At 41.0% G+C, this 21,561-nt stretch overlaps 1 protein-coding gene across 1 annotated transcript in view; it reads left to right on the top strand.

Moving 5' to 3' along the window:
• The window catches only part of LOC144006151 (uncharacterized), a 34,052-nt gene that overhangs the window by 794 nt on the left and 11,697 nt on the right, over positions 1 to 21,561 (top strand). Inside the window, exons 2-4 of the mRNA XM_077504860.1 lie at positions 5,532 to 5,789; positions 9,236 to 9,421; positions 12,933 to 13,121. Coding sequence (XP_077360986.1) covers positions 5,532 to 5,789; positions 9,236 to 9,421; positions 12,933 to 13,121 — 633 coding nt within the window. The remainder of the gene's footprint in view (positions 1 to 5,531; positions 5,790 to 9,235; positions 9,422 to 12,932; positions 13,122 to 21,561) is intronic.

Raw genomic sequence — 21,561 nt, 5'->3', positions numbered from 1 at the left:
TTTACTTCTAACATGATGAGCATATACTATAAACAGTGCTGGGGAGAATACTTTCAAATTGTAATCAGCTACATAATGCTGAATCCTGTCTCAAAAATGTATTTTGTAACGTATTCTATTGCATCATTCAATGTAGGGGGTATGGTAAAAATTTCATATCACGGTTCTATTAAAAAAATAAATAAATAAATCACAATCTCGATTTTATCACGATTCTTTTTTTTTTTTTTACATATATTTTTAGACTAAACTTCACATTTTTGAACATTTTTCTAATATTTAAAGCATATTTAAAATTTATATAAAACCCTAAAAGAGAAAAATTACAGCCATCTTAAGCCAACTTAGCTTTCTGAGCAGGTTGGAATTGAAATAGTGCAATGCTGTAAACTCTAGTGTTGTTCCGATACCGTTTTTTGGCCCCCGATACCGATACCCAGCTTTGCAAGATCGCCCAATACCAGACCGATACTTGAGTTGTTTTTTTGTTTTTTCCTCAACATGAAAAAGCTGTCCTGCTATTGGTTCAGAGCATTCAAGGGCCAATAGGATATCTTAGATCGGCATGCAGTGAACATGTCACATACCAGTGAATGTCGTGCACCAGCAAGACACAAGATGCTGCATTGAAAATCCTATATTAGTGTTAGAATTAATGGTTATCGGCATGTTACTTGTGAGTAGTCACCGACACCGATACTGTTTCAATGAAGTATCGGCACCTCTGCCGATACCAGTATCGGTATCGGAACAACACTAGTAAACACAAATGGTAATGAACAGCCTCAGTTACTTCTTTCCACCGCTTGCTTGCTTGTTTTCGTTTCAAGACCAAATATTAAGCAAATGTGTGTTTCTGTAAGAGGTGTTCATTTGTGGAATAATTTTGGTAATGACTTGAAAAGATGCAAGTCAATCGTTGAGTTAAAAAAAAAAAAAAGTTCAAGAGTATTATTTGGATCAGATGTGAACCGGTACAATTATAGAAATGAAATGAAATGTTCTTTTTGATTCCATTGTTTGGGTGATGAGGGTTGAATGTGCGAGTACGATGATGTATTGTTGGGGTGTGCGCCCAGGGGGTTCATGCACATGCGCTATTGGCAATTGTGTGTTGAAGTGGGGTTGTCCACATGAGTATGATTGCACGTTTTCTTTTATTGCGATGTGTTAATTTACTGTTGAAATACGATGTAAGGGATAAGCAGTAGGACTAGATGTTTTAACTTCTTCCTACTGCCTTTGGACATGTAAACAATTTGTAATGATTGTTATGAGGGTTTTTTTTTCCTCCCGATTTTTATTTGCTGTTTGTTTATGTTTGTATGTTATGTTTACATGCTCAATAAACTTCAAACTTTTTTCATATGGAGTACCCTTGGCAAATGACTGTGTTACCGTGGATAGTGTTAGCTTGGAGCTGCTAGCGGCTGGTCTCTGTCTCTGTTAGTTTTGGCTGTCTGCGTCCAGTTTCGGGGTCCGTAGGGAAGTCGAATCTCTGATTCTGAGTCTGGGGACTCTGAGGTGGGCTCACCTATCTCTGGGGTCAAAGTCACTTAGGTGGTTGGAAAGCTCCTCGGTGGCAGGGCCCCGAGGGTGGATGAGATCCACACGGAGTTCTTAAAGACACTGGATGTTGTGGGGCTGTCATGGTCGACACGCCTCTAAAACATTGCGTGGACATCGGGGACAGTGCCTCTGGATTGGCAGACCGGGGGTGATGGTCCCCCTTTTTAAGAAGGAGGACCGGAGGAAGTGTGTTCCAACTATAGAGGGATCACACTCCTCAGCCTCCCTGGTAAGGTCTATTCAGGGGTGCTGGAGAGGAGGGTCCGTCGGGAAGTCGAATCTCGGATTCAGGAGGAGCGGTGCGGTTTTCGTCCTGGCCGTGGAACAGTGGACCAGCTCTACACCCTCAGCAGGATCCTTGAGGGTGCGTGGGAGTTCGCCAAACCAGTCCACATGTGTTTTGTGGATTTGGAGAAGGCGTTCGACCGTGTCCCTCGGGGAGTCCTGTGGGGGGTGCTTTGGGGGTACGGGGTACCGGGCCCCCTGATACGGGCGGTTCGGTCCCTGTTTAGTCCGCATTGCCGGCAGTAAGTCGGATTCGTTTCCAGTGAGGGTTGGACTCCGCCAAGGTGGTCCTTTGTCACCGATTCTGTTCATAATTTTTATAGACAGAATTTCTAGGCGCAGCGGGGATCCGGTTTGGTGGCCTCAGCATTGCATCTCTGCTCTTTGCAGATGATGTGGTGCTGTTGGCTTCATCCAGCCGTGATCTCCAACTCTCACTGGAGCGGTTCGCAGCCGAGTGTGAAGCGGTTGGGATGAAGATCAGCACCTCCAAATCCGAGACCATGGTCCTCAGTCGGAAAAGGGTAGCGTGTCCTCTCCGGGTCGTGGATGAGATCCTGCCCCAAGTGGAGGAGTTCAAGTATCTGGGGTCTTGTTCACGAGTGAGGGTAGGATGGAAAGGGAGATCGACAGGCGGAGCGTCTGCAGTGATGCTGTTGTGGTGAAAGAGGAACTGAGCTGCGAGTGAGCAGTCTGGCCGGGGAGGCAGCCCCGACCCACCTTTTTGTCGGATAAATGTTTGGTGAGCCTCCCTTGTTCTGCTCTGGAGGTACATTGTCTTGAAAAAGGGGTTTTTGAAAATGTAATAACTTTCCTCATTGTGCCGCTCCCTTCTCATGTAAGTCGCTCGCTGCGCTGCCCACCCGAACGTCAGGGAGGAGTATCAATACTCAGAACTACAATATCGATACGGTACTAGAGGTGGGAATCTTGGGGCACCTCACGATTCGATTGCGATTACGATTCGATTATAAAACGATTATTGATTTCCTCCCCAGGCAGCAGAAAAAAACCCAATGTATTTTGGTGCTTTTAATGTTTCGTACATTAGTTACAAAAATAGTACAAAAGTCCTCTCAGGCCTACATAAACTACTATTTCAGTATCAAGTTAACAGTTCAAAACAGTAAATAGAATACTCAAGTCCTCATTCTGTAACAACAGCTTTTAAGTATATTCAGTCTTCAACAGAATAAAACATAGCACTGAGCAAAAATATATTATTTTTATCCACTCAAAAGTGCATTGAGGTATAAATGAAAGACAATGTGAACTACTACTTCAATACAAATGCCTAAAAAAAAAAGTGCTTTTTAAGTTGTGTAAAGATGAACATGTAAACATTAAAGTTTCTCAGAGGTACAAAAAAAAACAAAACCTCAAGTGCTTTTCTGCTTTTTAACTTGTGTAAACATGAACGTGTAAACATTAATGGGATCGTTCGGCTTTTTTAACATGAATCTCAATTTGATCCTCACCTCCCGTGTGTGCGATCAGCACTGACTTCTTTCTGACAGCGTTCGGTGACACCAGTTCTGGTTCGACGTTGGACGAGAAGAAAATAAAAAAAGAAAATAGTCCAGCAAGATGGCTGGGGTCTCGGAAATAAAGCGTTTTTCTTCTAAAAACTATTTGTTTTCAAAAGCGTGATACATTTCCACCACAATACTCTTTTCTGAATAAAGTCAGACGCCATTACCGCCAGCCACTACTTTTCTGTTCGTTCGTTCGTATCACTGCGCGGCGCCCTGTAGAACGCTAACCGACGCACTGCAGCCAGCTAGCTGATACTTCCGCCTCAAGTTGTTTGCCTTTTCGGAGCAGGTCTGATCTGACGAAGAGGTGGGTTGGTCAGCTCAGCCATGCTTGTTGTTGTTTTGAATCTCGAGGCGTGAGTTGTGGATGTGTACTCTCGGTCCGTCCCAAAAAGCGTCCCGAAGACCGCGCGCGCTACTGCGTTTCAGTTCCGCGTACTTTTCGCTCGTTTCGCTTCCCTTGGCATATTTATATAATCGGAATTTGGACGTTTGTGAATCGTTCTCGATTGTTGCACGGCCGAATCGTGAATAATCTAAGAATCGGAAATTTTGCACACCTCTATACGGTACCATTTTTATTAATATCGATACATGTCTATGTATCGATATTTTGAACAGACCCCTACAGATGATGGCTGGATGTATCGTGTTTTTACGAACACGCATATAAAGGTACTTGTTCTAGTGTGGGTGCTGTAATTGGCGATCCAAGATCGCCGATCTTCTGCGCATGCGCATCACCGATTGTGCAGGGGTTACCAATAGCGTCTTGACACAAATATCCAGTAATAAATACAGATGTTTTCTTTAGGGAGTCCTCTTTGTAAATCTCACTGGAACGGCACAAAGTTCCAGCGTCGTCACCTTGTCCAATGCAGATTGGTGACGCATCACTGACGATGACCTTCATCCAGTCATCCGCAGTCCATGATTGCCTCTCCTCAGTCCATTGCAGTCTTGTTCTTTTTTGTTTAAGCGTCAGTGACGTTTTCCTTTTAGCTTTCCTGTATGTAAATCCCATTTCCTTGAAGCGATTTTGCAGAGTTCTGTCACATACATTGACTCCAGCTTCCTCCCGTTTCTTCTTCATTTGTCTCGTTGTGCATTTTCTGTTTTCAAGACATATGGCCTTTAGTTGTTTGCCTTGACGCTTAGATGTCTTCCTTGGTCTACCAGTACGCTTGACTTGAACAACCTTCCCATGCTGTTGGTACTTGGTCCAGACCTTCGGTACAGCTGACTGTGAACAGCCACATCGTTCAACAAGTTTTATAATCCTGTCTTTGGTCTCAAGAGACATCTCCTTTGTTGGAGCCTTGATTCTTGCCAATCCACTTGGTCCAGCAGCCCTCTAAGTTGTTATAACTGCACTTTTTTTAACTGCCGAATAACTAGCAGATGTCATTTGAGGCAGGTTCCCAATTAAGGAAAGGAAATTGACTGGGTGTCCTTATTTTCTGCTCAAAATGGAGTGATTGCATTTTTTTGTCTCAGAATGGAGTGATTCCATATTTACTTCCCTGCACTTGCTCTTATAAAAGTAACATTGACTGACCAGCACGAAGTTTTTTCTTCATTTCTTTTAGTGTTTCTGAAAACCAAGATGTTGCACTTTGGAATAACCTTACGACTGTTTCATGCTTTTTATCTGAGTTTGATCTACACAATAAAACGTCTGAGTGAGTGCTTGTCCAAGACTGGTGATTCCATACTTTTTGCTAGGGGTTGGAGCTACGACTTCCTGTTGTTAATGCACGTAGGGCCGCCCACCATCTTACGTGTGTCTTGCCGGCGGCAACAAATTCATTCAAGCTTTTATTTAGCGATTTTGACGCAGTTTGTTTTGTTCCAAACACAAGACATGTAGCGATGTTCATTTTCTCCCTTTTCAGTCTAAAGAGACCACAAACAAACCCTAGGAAGGATCTTACTTAGTCTTGGTGAATTGGAGTAAACAATAAGTGTCCGTGCGAAACCTAAATATTTGTCCTGGACGTGCAGGTGCCGCAAATATGTTTTTTAAAATAGATTTGACGCATGCATTTTTGCGTCAACTGCTGTTTCTGGTCGACCAAACCGACTTGGTCGACTTTTATTCCCAGCCCTAGACCAAGCCAAATGCGTGTTTTGTCTTTGTAGACGTCGGTGAGAAATATCTTCGTCCTGACGAACAGGAGGTGAAGCCTCCTCATGTTAAAAAGGAGGAAGAACATCCTCACATCGAAGAGGAGGAAAAGCCCGTTCATGTCAAAGAGGAGGAGGTTGAGGATGATGTCACCAAGTCGCCACCGACCTTCGCCCCTTTAAAGGGTGAAGATGAAGACAAGGGTGAGAGTGAGGACGATGGCGGGGCGGAGCTTCCAAGCAGCAGCTCAACTCAACACATGACGACAGAAGGTGATGCAGAACACTGGTGACCACCACAAGCACAAATTCATGATGATATAAGAACTAGAGATGGACCTATATTTTTTTTTTCAGGGCCGATACCGATGGCGATTATTAGTAGTCAAGGAGGTCGATAACCGATATTTGAGGCCGATTTTAAGTAAGGGGGGGGGGGGGATTTGTGTCAAATTTTTCTAAAATACAAAAGCCAATCTTGACTTTGTGGGATTGTCTAAAAAAGTGAAAGTAAGCAAGTAACTACCATATCGCTCTAGTTTTCAAGAGTAAATATTTTTCCCCAAAATTAAAAACAAAGCAAAACACCTGAAATCTTAAACTTCACATTTCTGTCACAAAAACAAATGGTTCAGAAGATTCCCATCTCTTATAAAGTGAACTGAAAATTTTGATCAATAGCTCCCAGACCCTAAACTGGTTTTCGGCCGTCAGATTTTGAAAAAGGCCAATGCCGATATTCGTCAAAATGCCCAATATCGGCGCCGATAATCGGCCTATATCGGGCTATGTTATATATATGTGTGTTAATATGTTATATAACTGTTAGGAACGTTCTCAATGTGGTAAAAAAAAAATTTTTGCTCAAAATGGAGTTTGAAAGCGCACACCACACGGGAAAAAGGTTTCGTTCATAAGTCAACTTCTGCAACAGACAAAAGAACACAAACTGGTGAAAAACCTTCCGTCCATCGATCAAAGTGCTCCATGTACGGTGTTGTCGCCAACCCTTTTTTTTTTTTTTTAAACTCACACTTGAAATTTGACTTGACCAACCCAAATATTTGTTGGGAGTTAATAATTGCACCTCGACCATCACACATAATCCGCTGTCACTTGTTCCTCTCTGCAACAAGTGAGCAGGAAGTGACAAGTGTTGTCCTGAAATGAAAATCGCAAAAGTCATACCTCCCTTCAAAAATGGAAGCAACCACAGTTTTACAAATTATCGACCAATTTCTTTATTGCCGCAATTTTCAAAAAAATTTGAAAAACGTTTTTTTTTTAATTCTCGTTTGGAAAGATCCAAACGAAAGAAAAAATATCAACTAATACATAAAGGTCAATATTGTTTCATAGCAAATAGAACTATGGCAATGGCAATAATTGATGCAACTGAAGAAATCACAAATGCACTCGACACAGAAAATTGCAGTTGGGGTCTTCATTGATCTCAAAAAAACTTTTGATACAATTAACCTTTCTATTCTAGTAAATAAATTGGAATAATATGGGATTAGAGGAGTTGCTGGTGACTGGATTAAAAGTTATTTAAAAGGAAGGTTACAATATGTTCAAATGGGGCAGCACATATCTGGACAACTTGGCATTGCTTGTGGTGTTCCCCAGGGGTCCGTATTAGGGCCAATATTATTTAATATGTAAATTAACTCTTTTACTGCCATATGTTATCAAAAAACAACCCCCAATGCCAGCGGATTTTAAGCATTTTAACTTAATTTTTGATGTAAACTGAAAATTATATTGTTTTGCTACATATATAACATGGGTACCACATGAAAGATCACATTCCATTCTTTCATTAGAAAAAAAAGTGTGTTTCTACCTTATTCCGTTCTTTAGTAATCACCATTTAAAAACAGGTAATTTGAGTGACATTGAGCGAAAATTGGAAAAAAGATACATTTTCTCCACAACAGTGACTTTCATACTAATATTTTTTGTTTAGTGACGCTCCGTCAAATTAGGTTTAATGTGACAAAGGCTGTGATCATTCACGACGGCCTTGAAAACGTTCGATTTCATCAGATTGCGTCATGGTTCATTGTAATTCGCAGCTCTAGTTAGGGCCCGAGCAGCTTCCGCTGTGAGGTTAAATAAACTTGAGTTGAGTTGAGTAATTCCATACACCGGCAGCCCATTGACAAGAGATACAATGCTGCCATCTGCTGGCCATAGTTAGTGGATGCTTTTGATTTCATAACTCATTGACCTGGCTGCGCTGCACTTGGATGTTGCACTGACCACTGATATATTAAAAACTAAAAATGTAGTTAACTTGAACTTAACGTTCATGGCGGCATACGTCGTGATTTTACTAAACGTTATTAAACGTTTTTGGCGGTCAAAGAGTTAATAACATTTTCAATGTGTCTCAGACATTCAAACTTGTACTTTTCGCGGATGACACTAATATATTTTATAGGGGTAATAATTATAATGAGCTTGTGAGTGCTGTGAATAATGAACTTGATAAAATAAAAATGCGGATTGATATGAATAAATTATCGTTAAATGTAGAAAAAACAAACAATCTTTAGTAAATCTAGAATACATTTTGAATCGCAGATAACTATAGATGGCATCCTAATTGATAATGTAAGTGAGATTAAATTTGTAGGTGTTATAATTAATAAATTTATCTTGGAAAGCCCATATCAGACACACAAAAAATAAAATCTCTAAATGCCTCTCAATTTTGAATAAAGTAAAGTCATGTCTTGATCAGGATTCTCTCCGTACATTATATTGTACGCTGGTCCTCCGTTACTTCACATATTGTGTTGAAGTGTGGGGTAACACCGACCAGTGTACAATAGAGCCATTCATCATATTACAAAAACGTGCTTTGCGGATTATACATAAAGTTGGATTTCTTGAACATACACACAATCTTTTTGCGCAGTCAAAATTACTCAAATTTAAAGATCTAGTTAAATTTAATACTTTGATAATCTGATATAAAGCATTTAATAAATTATTGCCAATTAATCTACAACAGTTATTTCAACTTAAAGAGTTAGTTCATAATTTGAGAGGATATGGAGACTTTATAATGCCCAAATTTAGAATAAATTGCAAACGTTTTTGTGTGTCAGTATGTGGTGTGAAATATTGGAATAGTCTGGGTACTCGACATAAGCCATCCCAAAATATTTTCAGATTTAAAATGTTATATAAAAACATGGTTTGGTCACAATATGTCGGAGGACCTTGAATTTATAAATACTTGGTGTAAATGTGTCCTTGCTGCTACTACTGCTGTTATTGTCTATTACTAAAGTTATGTATGTTTATGTCTTATTCTTGGAATATATAATGTATTACCATCGTTGGTATGAACCATAAAAATGTGATATCTGTTACCTACGAAAACATCACCATTATTAGCACTTAATAATTCAGTTAATGGTATGCCATTATATTGTCTATATATATGATAAAAACATTTTTAAGATAGCAAGATGGTAACTTGCAGGAAGTACTGTATATTTGTAATTTTATAGATTAGAGACGGGGGTGGGATTAAATAAATTTTCTTCTTCCCACTCCCTTTCAGGCAGAATCAAATTTTTATTTTTTCTCTGTTCATATTATGAAACTACAGTATGACTTGTTGTTGCTGTGTTCAACTGTACACTATTGCCTGAAATAAATGAAAATGAAATGAAATGTGTTTCTCTTCTTGTGTCCTGCAGATGTCGGCGAAAAATATCTTCGTCTTGATGAACAGGAGGTGAAGTCTCATGTGAAAGAGGAGGAAGAGCATCCATATTTTAAAGAAGAAAAAAAGACCCTTTGCGTCAAAAAGGAGGAGGTTGAGGATGACATCACCAAGTCACCAATGACCTTCGCCCCTTTAAAGAGTGAAGATGAAGTCAAGGGTGAGAGTGAGGAGGGCAGAGGGGCGGAGCTTCCAAACAGCATCGCAACTCCTCAAAACATGATTCCAGAAAGTGATGCAGACCGCTGGGGATCATCACGAGCAAAAAGTGATGACATAAGGTCCCTTTCTTCTCATGATGATGACAATGATGATAATCTGGATGGTAATGATGAACACGCTGATGGTGACAGGTCATGTCACGCTGACGGCAAATCTTGGGAATGTTCTCACTGTGGGAAAACATTGAGTACAAAAGGACGTTTGAAAATTCACATGAGAACACACACTGGGGTAAAACCTTTTGCTTGTACCCACTGTGACAAAAGCTCTGATACAAACTCATGTTTAACAATACATACAACACACACTGGGGAAAGACCTTTTACTTGTGCACACTGTGGCAAAGGTTTCTCTGACAAGTCATCTTTAACAGCACATATAAGAAGGCACACTGGTGAGAAACCTTTTCCTTGCTCAGATTGTGGCAAAAGCTTCTCTAGCAGGTCAGCTTTAACAAAACATAAAAGAATCCATACTGGCGAGAAACCTTTTACTTGCTCAGATTGTGGCAAAAGCTTCTCTCGGAAGTCAAATCTTAAAGTACATACAAGAACACACACTGGGGAAAAACCTTTTTCTTGCACAGATTGTGGCAAAAGCTTCTCTTTGAAGTCACATTTAACAAGACATACAAGAAGACACACTGGCGAGAAACCTTTTCCTTGCTCAGATTGTGGCAAAAGCTTCTCACACAGGTCAGCTTTAACAGTCCATACAATAATCCACACAGGCGAGAAAGCTTTTCCTTGCTCAGATTGTGGCAAAACCTTCTCTGACAAGTCAGCTTTAACAACACATACAAGAAAGCACACTGGCGAGAAACCTTTTTCTTGCTCAGATTGTGGCAAAAGCTTCTCTTTGAAGTCAAATTTAACAGTCCATACAAGAACACACACTGGGGGAAAAACCTTTTTCTTGCACAGATTGTGGCAAAAGCTTCTCTTTGAAGTCAAATTTAACAGTCCATACAAGAATCCACACAGGCGAGAAACCTTTTTCTTGCTCAGACTGTGGCAAAAGCTTCTTTCAGAAGGAACATTTAACAACACATACAAGAATCCACACAGGCGAGAAACCTTTTTCTTGCTCAAATTGTGGCAAAAGCTTCTCTCACAGGTCATATTTAACAATACATACAAGAAAACACGCTGGTGAGAAACCTTTTTCTTGTTTAGATTGTGGCAAAAGCTTCTTTCAGAAGGAACATTTAACAAGACATACAAGAAGCCACACTGGCGAGAAACCTTTTTCTTGTTTAGATTGTGGCAAAAGCTTCTCTGACAAGTCAGCTTTAACAACACATACAAGAAGACACACTAGGGAAAGACCTTTTGCTTGTGCACACTGTGACAAAGGTTTCTCTTTGAAGTCACATTTAACAAGACATACAAGAAGACACACTGGCGAGAAACCTTTTTCTTGCTCAGATTGTGGCAAAAGCTTCTCTTTGAAGTCACATTTAACAGTCCATACAAGAATCCACACAGGCGAGAAACCCTTTTCTTGCTCAGACTGTGGCAAAAGTTTCTTTCAGAAGGAACATTTAACAAGACATACAAGAAGCCACACTGGCGAGAAACCTTTTTCTTGCTCAGATTGTGGCAAAAGCTTCTCTCGCAGGTCAGCTTTAACAGAACATTAAAAAAAAACCATACCGGCGAGAAACCCTTTTCTTGGTCAGATTGTGGAAAACGTTTCTCTGCCAAGTCGTATTAAAAAAAAAAAAAAACGCACAAAGTCACACACTAGGGAAAGACCTTTTGCTTGTGCACACTGTGGCAAAGGTTTCTCTTTGAAGTCACATTTAACAAGACATACAAGAAGACACACTGGCGAGAAACCTTTTTCTTTCTCAGATTGTGGAAAACGTTTCTCTGCCAAGTCGGTTTTAAAAAAAATACACAAAATCACATCTTGTGAAGGAACCTTTCGGTTGCAGTGTTTGTGCTAAAAGATTCTCTTGTAAAGAGCTTGCTGACAGACACGAGTGTGCCGGTGACAAAAGCAGCCATCTTTGAAGCTTAAAAAAACTGAAGTGAGTCTGGTGTGCTGCAAAAGTGTCAATGATTTTGAATAAAAAACAAGAGTCTAGGAAATATTTGATCCCCCGCTGATAATTATTGTTCTTATTATTAGTAGTTGGATTAAAACGCTCGCTCAAACGCTGATCTTTGAATGATTCTCAGATCAATTTATTATAATTCAACTATTCAAATTGTAAGATCAAGTTATTGAATATTTTATTTGATGAACAGAAGACAGGGATGTGTCATAAGTCATATTGAATATGGATAGAGTAAAATGTGTGTGTATATTCCTCTGTTTATATGATGTGTGAATGAGCTCAGCTCATTCTCGAAGTGATGCACCTCATCTCTTCATTCATGTTCTCTCAACACCACCACACTGGATGTCAAATGAAAGCGGGATTTCCCTGCCTACGAGTTTTACAAAACTAAACTCGTGCTATGCTAACATCGAATATTGCGTTTAAACCAAGATCCCGTTTGAAACAAAACGCACAATTCAGTCATGACCAAAACGATTTCCAGCCAGTTGGAATTCCGACATTCGTTTGATGTCACAAATCTTGCGTTGGATTAGAAGACGCAATAGCGACGTCCCTTGGTGAACAAAAACAGTTCCAAAGTCCATTGCATAAATTGCAAACGCCCCGCCAAAAGGCACCCCCCTTTCCGGCTTTTTGGTGTGATGTAGCATGCTAGCTGGTAGCTGTTCTGAGGTTGTACCCGCCCCGCTGCAATATGATTGGCTACAGCGTTGCTGGAAGGATATGACGAGATAACCATGGACGCCGCCATATTGGATTAGCAACCCATGAAGGGGTACCAAAAAAAAAAAAAATGAAAACAAATGGTTCAGAAGATTCCCAATGAAATGTGTTACCTTCACGGACCATGGGACACTGCACAACCCGCGTCACCACAACACAAGGATTGCTACAGAAATTGAAATTAAATCAGAGATGTTATGTCATATAAGCAGGTGTAACTTTATTTTGTCTACACTTTAGCATGTGTGAGTTTACTGACTGAAGATCGGCAAGATTTTTTCTAAATATGTATACTGAATTTATTTATTTATAAATAGTGTTTACATGTATGTTTCATGCCACATGAAAAGCTGGGTATGTTGAGTGGTAAAGTGTAGGTGAAAAAAAACTGATATTAAAAGGCTTAATTTGCCTTTATCTTACGATCCTGTAATATATAATAGATATTGTTCATTATAATTAACTTTTTGTTGGGGGGAAAAAAATACTTAAATGGACCTTGAAAAAAATAATCGCAGATATCGCATGATATCGCGATCGCATTTTTTTGGGTGAAAAAAAATCGCAATTAGATTATTTTCCATAATCGTTCAGCCCTACTTGAAATTTGACTTTACCAAACCAAATATGTGTTTTATCGTCTTGTGTCCTGCAGACGTCGGTGAGAAATATCTTCGTCCTGACGAACAGGAGATGAAGCCTCCGAATGTTAAAGAGGAGGAAGAACATCCTTACATCGAAGAGGAGGAAAAGCCCGTTCGTGTCAAAGAGGAGGCGGTTGAGGATGATGTCACCAAGTTGCCACCGACCTTCGCCCCTTTAAAGAGTGAAGATGAAGACAAGGGTGAGAGTGACGAGGATGCAGGGGTGGAGCTTCCAAGCAGCAGCTCTTAATTTCAGTTAAAAAATAATAATAATAACAATAATAAAGGGGGGGGGTGTTGGGCTGTGTCGATAGTGTAAAAAAAAAATCTAAAATACAAAAGCCAATCTTGACTCTGTTGTGTCATCTAAAAAAGTGAAATGGAAACTTAAGTAAATACCATATCGCTCTTTTCCTTTTATTATTTTTTGAACATATAAACAGATGAACAGCAGAGATAAAACAAAAAACAACAACAATCAAAATAGAAGAAAATCCCAATAACATAATCATTCAATTAATCATAACTTACATGTTCAAAAGGGAGTAGGAAGAAGTTAAAAACTTATCTAGTCCTACCCCTTTTACTAAATATATTTAAACTTATTTCATTATTAATACAATTTTAATTTACTAATTATTAATAAATAATAATAAAATAATAAATGATATATATAACCCAAGTTATATATATATATATATATATATATATATATATATATATATATATATATATATATATATATATATATACACACAAGTGCACTTAACATATTCACATTTACCAAAAACATATATACATAAATTTACTAAACATATACCATAATACCTATCCAGATCACTTACACATACTCACATGTACATTTTTCATATACTGGTCTGACATAGATAATTTTTTTTAACTTTACTTTTAAACATTTTTTTAAACTCCAGCATTGAGTCACAATTTTTCAGAGCAATTTCCAGATGATTCCACAGATCAACACCTTTTACAGATACACACCTTTGCTTAATATTTGTTCTTGTTTTGGTTTTTTTGTACACACTTGTACCCCTTATATCATAAGGAGTGGACTGTGTCTAATTTCAAATAACTTCTGAGTACTGTGGCAGAGTAAATTGTTATAAACTTTATACATATTTGGGCTATTTTAAAATCCACCAAGTCATAAAATTTCATTGCATTTAATTTAATAAATAGTGGATGTGTTGGCTCTGTATACTTTGATCCATTAATAATTCTTATAGCTTTCTTTTGCAATTTGAAAACGGTGTTAGTATTTGTTTTATATGCCATTCCCCATAATTCCACACAATAGGTCAAATATGGTAATAATAATGAACTATATAATATATATAATGATTTCATGTTTAAAACATCCTTACTTTTATAGAGTATCCCTATGATTTTTGACATTTTCTCTAATTTCCTACAGGCAATATTTTTCCCCAAAATTTAAAAACAACTGAAATCTGCCACAAAAACAAATGGTTCAGAAGATTCCCAATGAAATGAAAACTAAGTTATATTAGAAAATGCAATTTCTGGAGAAATTGCGGGTGAATGCAGGAAGGGTGAATAAAAACCTGTGGAATGATTATGAATAATATTGAATGATATTGAATGACGATATTGAATGACCTGGAATGCTATACAGTGACCTGGAATGACCTGAACATGCTAAATTTGGAATGGTTTGAATTTATACAGAAATATAGAAGCAGTTGAAGGAAGAAAAATAGCACACAAATAAAAATAAATTAGCAAGAAACAAATTAACAAGACAACAAGAAAGAAGTCGAGTGAGCAATGTAGGAAGGAGCAAGTAATTGAGGAAGCAATGGAGTCAAGAGAGAAAAATTAAGTGAGCAATGAAGTAAGGAGCGTAGAATCGAGTAGCAATGGTGTAAGGAGTGACAAATTGAATCGGCAATGGAGGAAAGATTGAGGACTGGAGTAAGGCTCACTTTCTGTTGAAATCAGGTCCCTTCCTGTTGATGTGACGCCACTTCTGGGTCACTTCCTGTTCATTTTAGGCCATTTCCGGGTCACTTCCTATTGAAATCAGGTCACTTCCTGTTGAAATCGTCTCACTTCCTGTTGATTTGATGCCACTTCTGGGTCACTTCCTGTTGATTTTATGCCATTTCTGGGTAACTTCCTGTTCAAATTGGGTCACTTCCTGTTGAAAACAAGTCAGTTCCTGTTGATTTCAGGTCACTTCCGGGTACTTCCTATAGAAATCAGGTCACTTTCTGTTGAAATCGTGTCCCTTCCTGTTGATGTGACGCCACTTCTGGGTCACTTCCTGTTCATTTTAGGCCATTTCCGGGTCACTTCCTATTGAAATCAGGTCACTTCCTGTTGAAATCGTCTCACTTCCTGTTGATTTGATGCCACTTCTGGGTCACTTCCTGTTGATTTTAGGCAATTTTCGGGTCACTTCCTGTTGAACTCAGGTCACTTTCTATTGATTTTAGGCCATTTCTGGGTAACTTCCTGTTCAAATTGGGTCACTTCCTGTTGAAAACAAGTCAGTTCCTGTTGATTTCAGGTCACTTCCGGGTCACTTCCTATTGAAATCAGGTCACTTTCTGTTGAAATCATGTCACTTCCTGTTGATTTGACGCAACTTCTGGGTCACTTCCTGTTCATTTTAGGCCATTTCCGGGTCACTTCCTTTTGAAATAAGGACACTTCCTATTGAAATTGTGTCACTTCCTGTTCATTTGATGCCACTTCTGGGTCACTTCCTATTAACTCATTCGCTGCCTTGGACGAGTCAGTTCGTTAAAGTGAAAAATAGCGCCCCCTGCCTTTGACGAGTTAATTCGTCAATCCCTTTTTTTTTAATGGCAAGCTGCGGATAAAAGTCTGGGGCATCAGATGTGTGATTTTCAAGGTTGTAGCCTATTTACTTCCACCACTAGATGGCAGCACTGCCTTGGAAGTGAGCTTATCTACCGTGAAGCACCAGCGGAAGTTGAGGAGCGGAGCAGAGTGGAGCATATTAGCATAGCAGAGCATATTAGAATAGCAGATCAAGCATTATGTCTACTTTTAGACAGCTTACAACTGGAGGAGAGTTTGTTAAAACCAAAGTCCAGCCAGAAACGTAGAGGATCGTCATCTTTGAACGATAATGACGATCAAAGAAGGGAAAAGATGACGTTGAGGAGCAAGGTACCACGTGTGCAAACAGAGCCGCATGTTAGTCAACCCGTGAGCTCACAAGGCAGTCAGGAGAAATCTGTTGCTGCATCCATCGATTCCACTGAATGGACGGACACGTCATGCGACGCATCGGATGAGTATCTGCCCACAAAAACCCCTGGCTGGAGCGAAGACTCGGACACATCGCAGAGTAGCGATGACGGTGAGAGCTAACGTGCTAACTCGCTAACTTTGCCTTTACTCGCGATCTCCTCGTCTTTCCGTTACATGCACTTCATTTATTACACTGTTGCCACAGTTGCCATTACTAACGGCTGTACAGATGATGCATTTTATTGCTGTGGACGTAAATGTGTTGCGATGATGAGCTAACTTGCGCGATCGTCAAATTTAAACCCATCTTGTACGAGTTGTGTTTTTCTGTCGATGTGGGTGGGGATAAAAATGTGATACGGAGTACAGCATTGATGCTAGAAGGACTAGTTAGTCTTATTTATTGTTCTTCTTTCAGTGATCGACATCTGTGCATGTATATAAAAAGCTAGACTAAGTCAAGCAATGAGGAGAAAATGACTGGTGTAAATTGAAGGGTATAAAAGGGCAGGAAAATGTTTAGCAAAGGAAAAAAATCCAGGCAGCAGTAAAAATCATATGCTTCTATTATTTACAGATTGGCCATCCACCAGTCGGGTCTCACCGATTGGCAGAGCAAAGAGAGGGAAAAAAAATAAAAAAATCCGCAAAAAACTATAGCAATAAAACAAAAAGTAATCTTTTGATTCTATGTTTCACAGCAGGTACATCCAGAAATACTGCGGCTGCTTTGTGTGGGGCTAAGAGAGGTAAAAACGTGTTTAGTACAAATCACACCGCATCAATAAATACAAATTTCATGGTATTTATTTTTCTGTAATTTATAGTTGGATCATTGAACCGTAGTGAGGATCAATCCTGGAAGCAGACACACTGGAGGCCCAAAAGGATTCGCTTCACCGCTAACCCCGGACCCCAGGGCTCTGCTGCGGAGCTGGAGTCAGACCTGCCGGTGGATTTTCTCGAGCTTTTCATCACCAATGAGCTGCTGCAGCATATTGTTGATGGGACAAATGCCAACGCGCTTGATTCGTTGCAGGAAAACCCCTGCGGACTTCCATACAGTAGAAGTCACGACTGGAGGCCACTTACTGTAGAAGAACTCAAAACCTTCCTTGGCCTAAGTTTCATTACAGGGTTCATCAAGAAACCTGTCTTGGAAGACTACTGGAGTGTAGAGGAATTTGAGAGCACACCTTTTTTTGGACAAACAATGTCCAGAAATAGATATCAAATTATTTGGAGGTATTTACACTTCAATGGCACTGCACATGATTCATCGGACAAAATGCACAAGGTCCGCCCAGTCCTGGACTATGTAGTGGCCAAATTCAAAGATCTGTACACGCCAAAACAAAACATTTGTATAGATGAGGGCATGATGACGTGGCGTGGTCGGCTCTCCTTCAAAGTGTACAACCCCCAAAAACCCATCAAATATGGGATTAAATCATACATTCTTTGTGATTCTGAGACTGGCTACTGCTTCAACTTGATGCCATACATCGGTGTATCCCATACCCTGCCTGACATCGTTTTTACACTACTTGACCGCCTCACAGGTCAGGGATATACCCTGTTTATGGACAATTTTTATAATTCCATTGGCCTCTGTGAGCGTCTTCTTTCAGCAAAGACGAACGTGTGTGGGACACTCGGAAAAGAACCGTGGGGAGCCTCAGCTCATAAGAGAGGCAAACAAGACAAGCTTGGGGGCAAATGGCAAGCTTGTCTGTCACAATGAGAAGGTGATGGTTGTTGCATGGCAGGACAGGCGGACTGTCAAGATGGTGACGACCTGCCATCAAGACAGGACGCATCCTGTGGAAGTGTGGCAGGAGGGGAACAAGGAGAAAGTCACCATTCTCAAACCGGAATGCGTTGCGGAGTACGATGCTTCAATGAATGGGGTGGACAAACTAGATCAAAACATTGTTTATTACCCCTTCCTCGGGCGCTCTGTAAATTGGTCAATGAAGTTTGTCACTTATCTTTTTCAATTGTGCATGTTCAATGCACATGTTCTATACAGAGTCAAAAACCCACAGAAGCCTGCAACCTTACTTGCGTTTATAAAAAAGGTTGTTGTTTCATGGACCGTGAAAAAGCAAGTTGGACAGGGTGATGATGAGCAAGCTGTGGGGAAACAAACAAGGGCCCCATATATGAAAGACCCGGAGACGAGGCTTGATGGACAGTTGGGCAGGCATCGGCTAGAGAAGTTGGTGCCCACCAGCAAGAAGTTGGTGCCAACAAGGTGTCGGGTGTGCCAGCGAAAAGGCCTAAGGAGGGAGACCACCATGTGGTGTGCATCTTGCCATGTACCCTTGCACCCAGGAAGCTGCTTCACATCATACCACACCAAAAATCAATACACATCATAGGGGCGATACACATTCTCTCACATGCACACGCACACATGCACACACACACCCACACACACTTGTAAATAGTTGAAAGTTCATACAAGCAGTGCGCACCCACATACTCGTGCATTTTTCCCACTTGTATATGTAGTTCAAAGTTTTTTTGTTTTGCTACATCTGAATTGTCAATAGTTAATAATAAATTTACCATAAAAATACATTTATCTGTGTTTTTTATGTTGTTGTAACGAAGGAAAGGACTGTTCAGATGTTTGAGATGCCACAAAAGCAGAGAGTATTGGCATCAAAGTCAAAATTTAACTCAAAAGGAACCTTTTCACAAAAAGCTGTTTTTCTCCGTTTTCTAGTCAAAAACAGAAAAATTGGTTAAACTTAGTGTTGTTCTATTGCGAATAACTAGAGAAGGGAGAATGTTAGAAACTTATTTTTTTTTTAAATGAAAGAAGAGGGTTTAACCTTTCCTTTGGTGGGTTCCATGTTTATATACCTATAGAGCAAAATATTCTGTGGGCCTTCAAAAATGAGTCAAAATCCTCAAAAATGGCTGGCAAGCTGAAGCTCGCTTTTCTGAAAATGGCTGGCAGTGAATGAGTTAAAATCAGGTCACTTCCTGTTGATTTGATGCCACTTCTGGGTCACTTCCTGTTGATTTTAGGCAATTTCTGGGTCACTTGCTATTGAAATCAGCTCACTTCCTTTTGAAATCAAGTCACTTCCGGGTCACTTCCTGTTGAAAACAAGTCAGTTCCTGTTGATTTCGGGTCACTTCCGGGTCATTCCTGTTGAAAACAAGTCACTTCCTGTTGAAATCAGGTTATTTCCTACAAATGGTGTAAAACACAAGTTATGACCATAGACTTTACTTTGTCCAGTTGACAGTCATTGCGATTTAACAAACATCGCCACCTGCCCTTTAATCTACCAAATGCGTGTTCCACGGTGATTCGGTCTCTGCTTGTCTTGTTGTTGTAATTTAACTGCTGCATGGTCAGCCTGCCGTTGTCATTGAACGGCTTCAGCAGTCAGCTCTTAAGTGGATAGGCAGCATCACCAAGCAGGTAATACCCAACGTTGTGTCCATGTATGTTTTTTGTTTCTTGAGGGTATAGCAAACCTCTGTCAACAACCTCGTGATTGACATGATACCATCCATCCATCCATCCATCTTCTTCCGCTTATCCGGGGTCGGGGCGCGGGGGCAACAGCTTCAGGAGGGAAACCAAGACTTCCCTCTCCCCAGCCACTTCAACCAGCTCCTCCGGTGGGATCCCAAGGCGTTCCCAGGCCAGCCGAGAGACATAGTCTCTCCAGCGTGTCCTGGGTCGTCCCCGGGGCCTCCCACCGGTGGGACATGCCCGGAACACCTCCCCAGGGAGGCGTCCAGGAGGCATCCGAACCAGATGCCCGAGCCACCTGAGCTGGCTCCTCTCAACGCGGAGGAGCAGCGGCTCGACTCCGAGTCCCTCCCGGATGACCGAGCTTCTCACCCTATCTCTAAGGTAGAGCCCGGACACCCTGCGGAGGAAACTCATTTCGGCCGCTTGTATCCGGGATCTCGTTCTTTCGGTCACGACCCACAGCTCGTGACCATAGGTGAGGGTTGGAACGGAGATCGACCGGTAAATCGAGAGCTTTGCCTTTTGGCTCAGCTCTTTCTTTACCACAACGGACCGATACAGAGTCTGCATCACTGCAGACGCTGCACCGATCCGCCTGTCGATCTCCCGCTCCATCCTACCCTCACTCGTGAACAAGACCCCAAGATACTTGAACTCCTCCACTTGGGGCAGGATCTCATCCCAACCTGAAGACGACACTCCACCCTTTTCCGACTGAGGACCATGGTCTCGGATTTGGAGGTGCTGATCCTCATCCCAGCCGCTTCACACTCGGCTGCGAACCGCTCCAGTGAGAGTTGGAGATCCCGGCTTGAAGAAGCCAACAGCACCACATCATCTGCAAAGAGCAGAGATGCAATGCTGAGGCCACCAAACCGGAACCCCTCAACGCCTCGGCTGCGCCTAGAAATTCTGTCCATAAAAATTATGAACAGAATCGTTGACAAAGGGCAACCTTGGCGGAGTCCAACCCTCACCGGGAACGAATCCGACTTACTGCCGGCAATGCGGACCAAACTCTGGCAACGGTCGTACAGGGACCGAACAGCCCGTATCAAGGGGCCCGGCACCCCGTACTCCCGAAGCACCCCCCACAGAACTCCCCGAGGGACACGGTCGAACGCCTTCTCCAAATCCACAAAACACATGTGGACTGGTTGAGCGAACTCCCACGCACCCTCGAGGATCCTGCGGAGGGTGTAGAGCTGGTCCACTGTTCCACGGCCAGGACGAAAATCACACTGCTCCTCCTGAATCCGAGATTCGACCTCCCGACGGACCCTCCTCTCCAGCACCCCTGAATAGACCTTACCAGGAAGGCTGAGGAGTGTGATCCCTCTGTAGTTGGAACATACCCTCCGGTCCCCCTTCTTAAAACCCCCTTTTAAGAAGGGGGAAGTAAATGTGAAATGTAGAATGTAGGGAGAGGTAGGGTACAAAATGGGGAATTGTGGTAAGGCGTTAATTTTGGAAGTGAAAAAGAAGAGCTCATGGTGTGAATTGGTGGAATATATTGAAGTTGGAACAAAGTGAATCGAATGAAAAATGTGGAAGTAAATGTGAAATGTAGAATCTCTCATTATGAATACATTGGAAAAAACGGGAATTGCGAGTAAGGCGGGAATTTTGGAACAGGAAAAGAGCTCGTGGTAATGATTTGGTGGAATATATTGACGTTGGAATGAAGTAAATTGGATGAAAAATGTGGAAGGAAATTTTGAATCTTCCATTAAGAATGCATGAGGAAAAATTGGGTACAAAATCGGGAATTGTGGGTAAGGCGTGAATATTTGGAATATGTTTAAATTAGAAAGATGAGAATGGGATGAATCATGTGGAAGTAGGGGTCTTCCAGCCTAACTATAGTT

Source organism: Festucalex cinctus, chromosome 1 (assembly GCF_051991245.1).
Source record: "Festucalex cinctus isolate MCC-2025b chromosome 1, RoL_Fcin_1.0, whole genome shotgun sequence".
Taxonomy (NCBI): Eukaryota; Metazoa; Chordata; class Actinopteri; order Syngnathiformes; family Syngnathidae; genus Festucalex; species Festucalex cinctus.
Note: the sequence above shows the minus strand (reverse complement) of the source record. Positions and strands in the feature narration are given on the sequence as shown.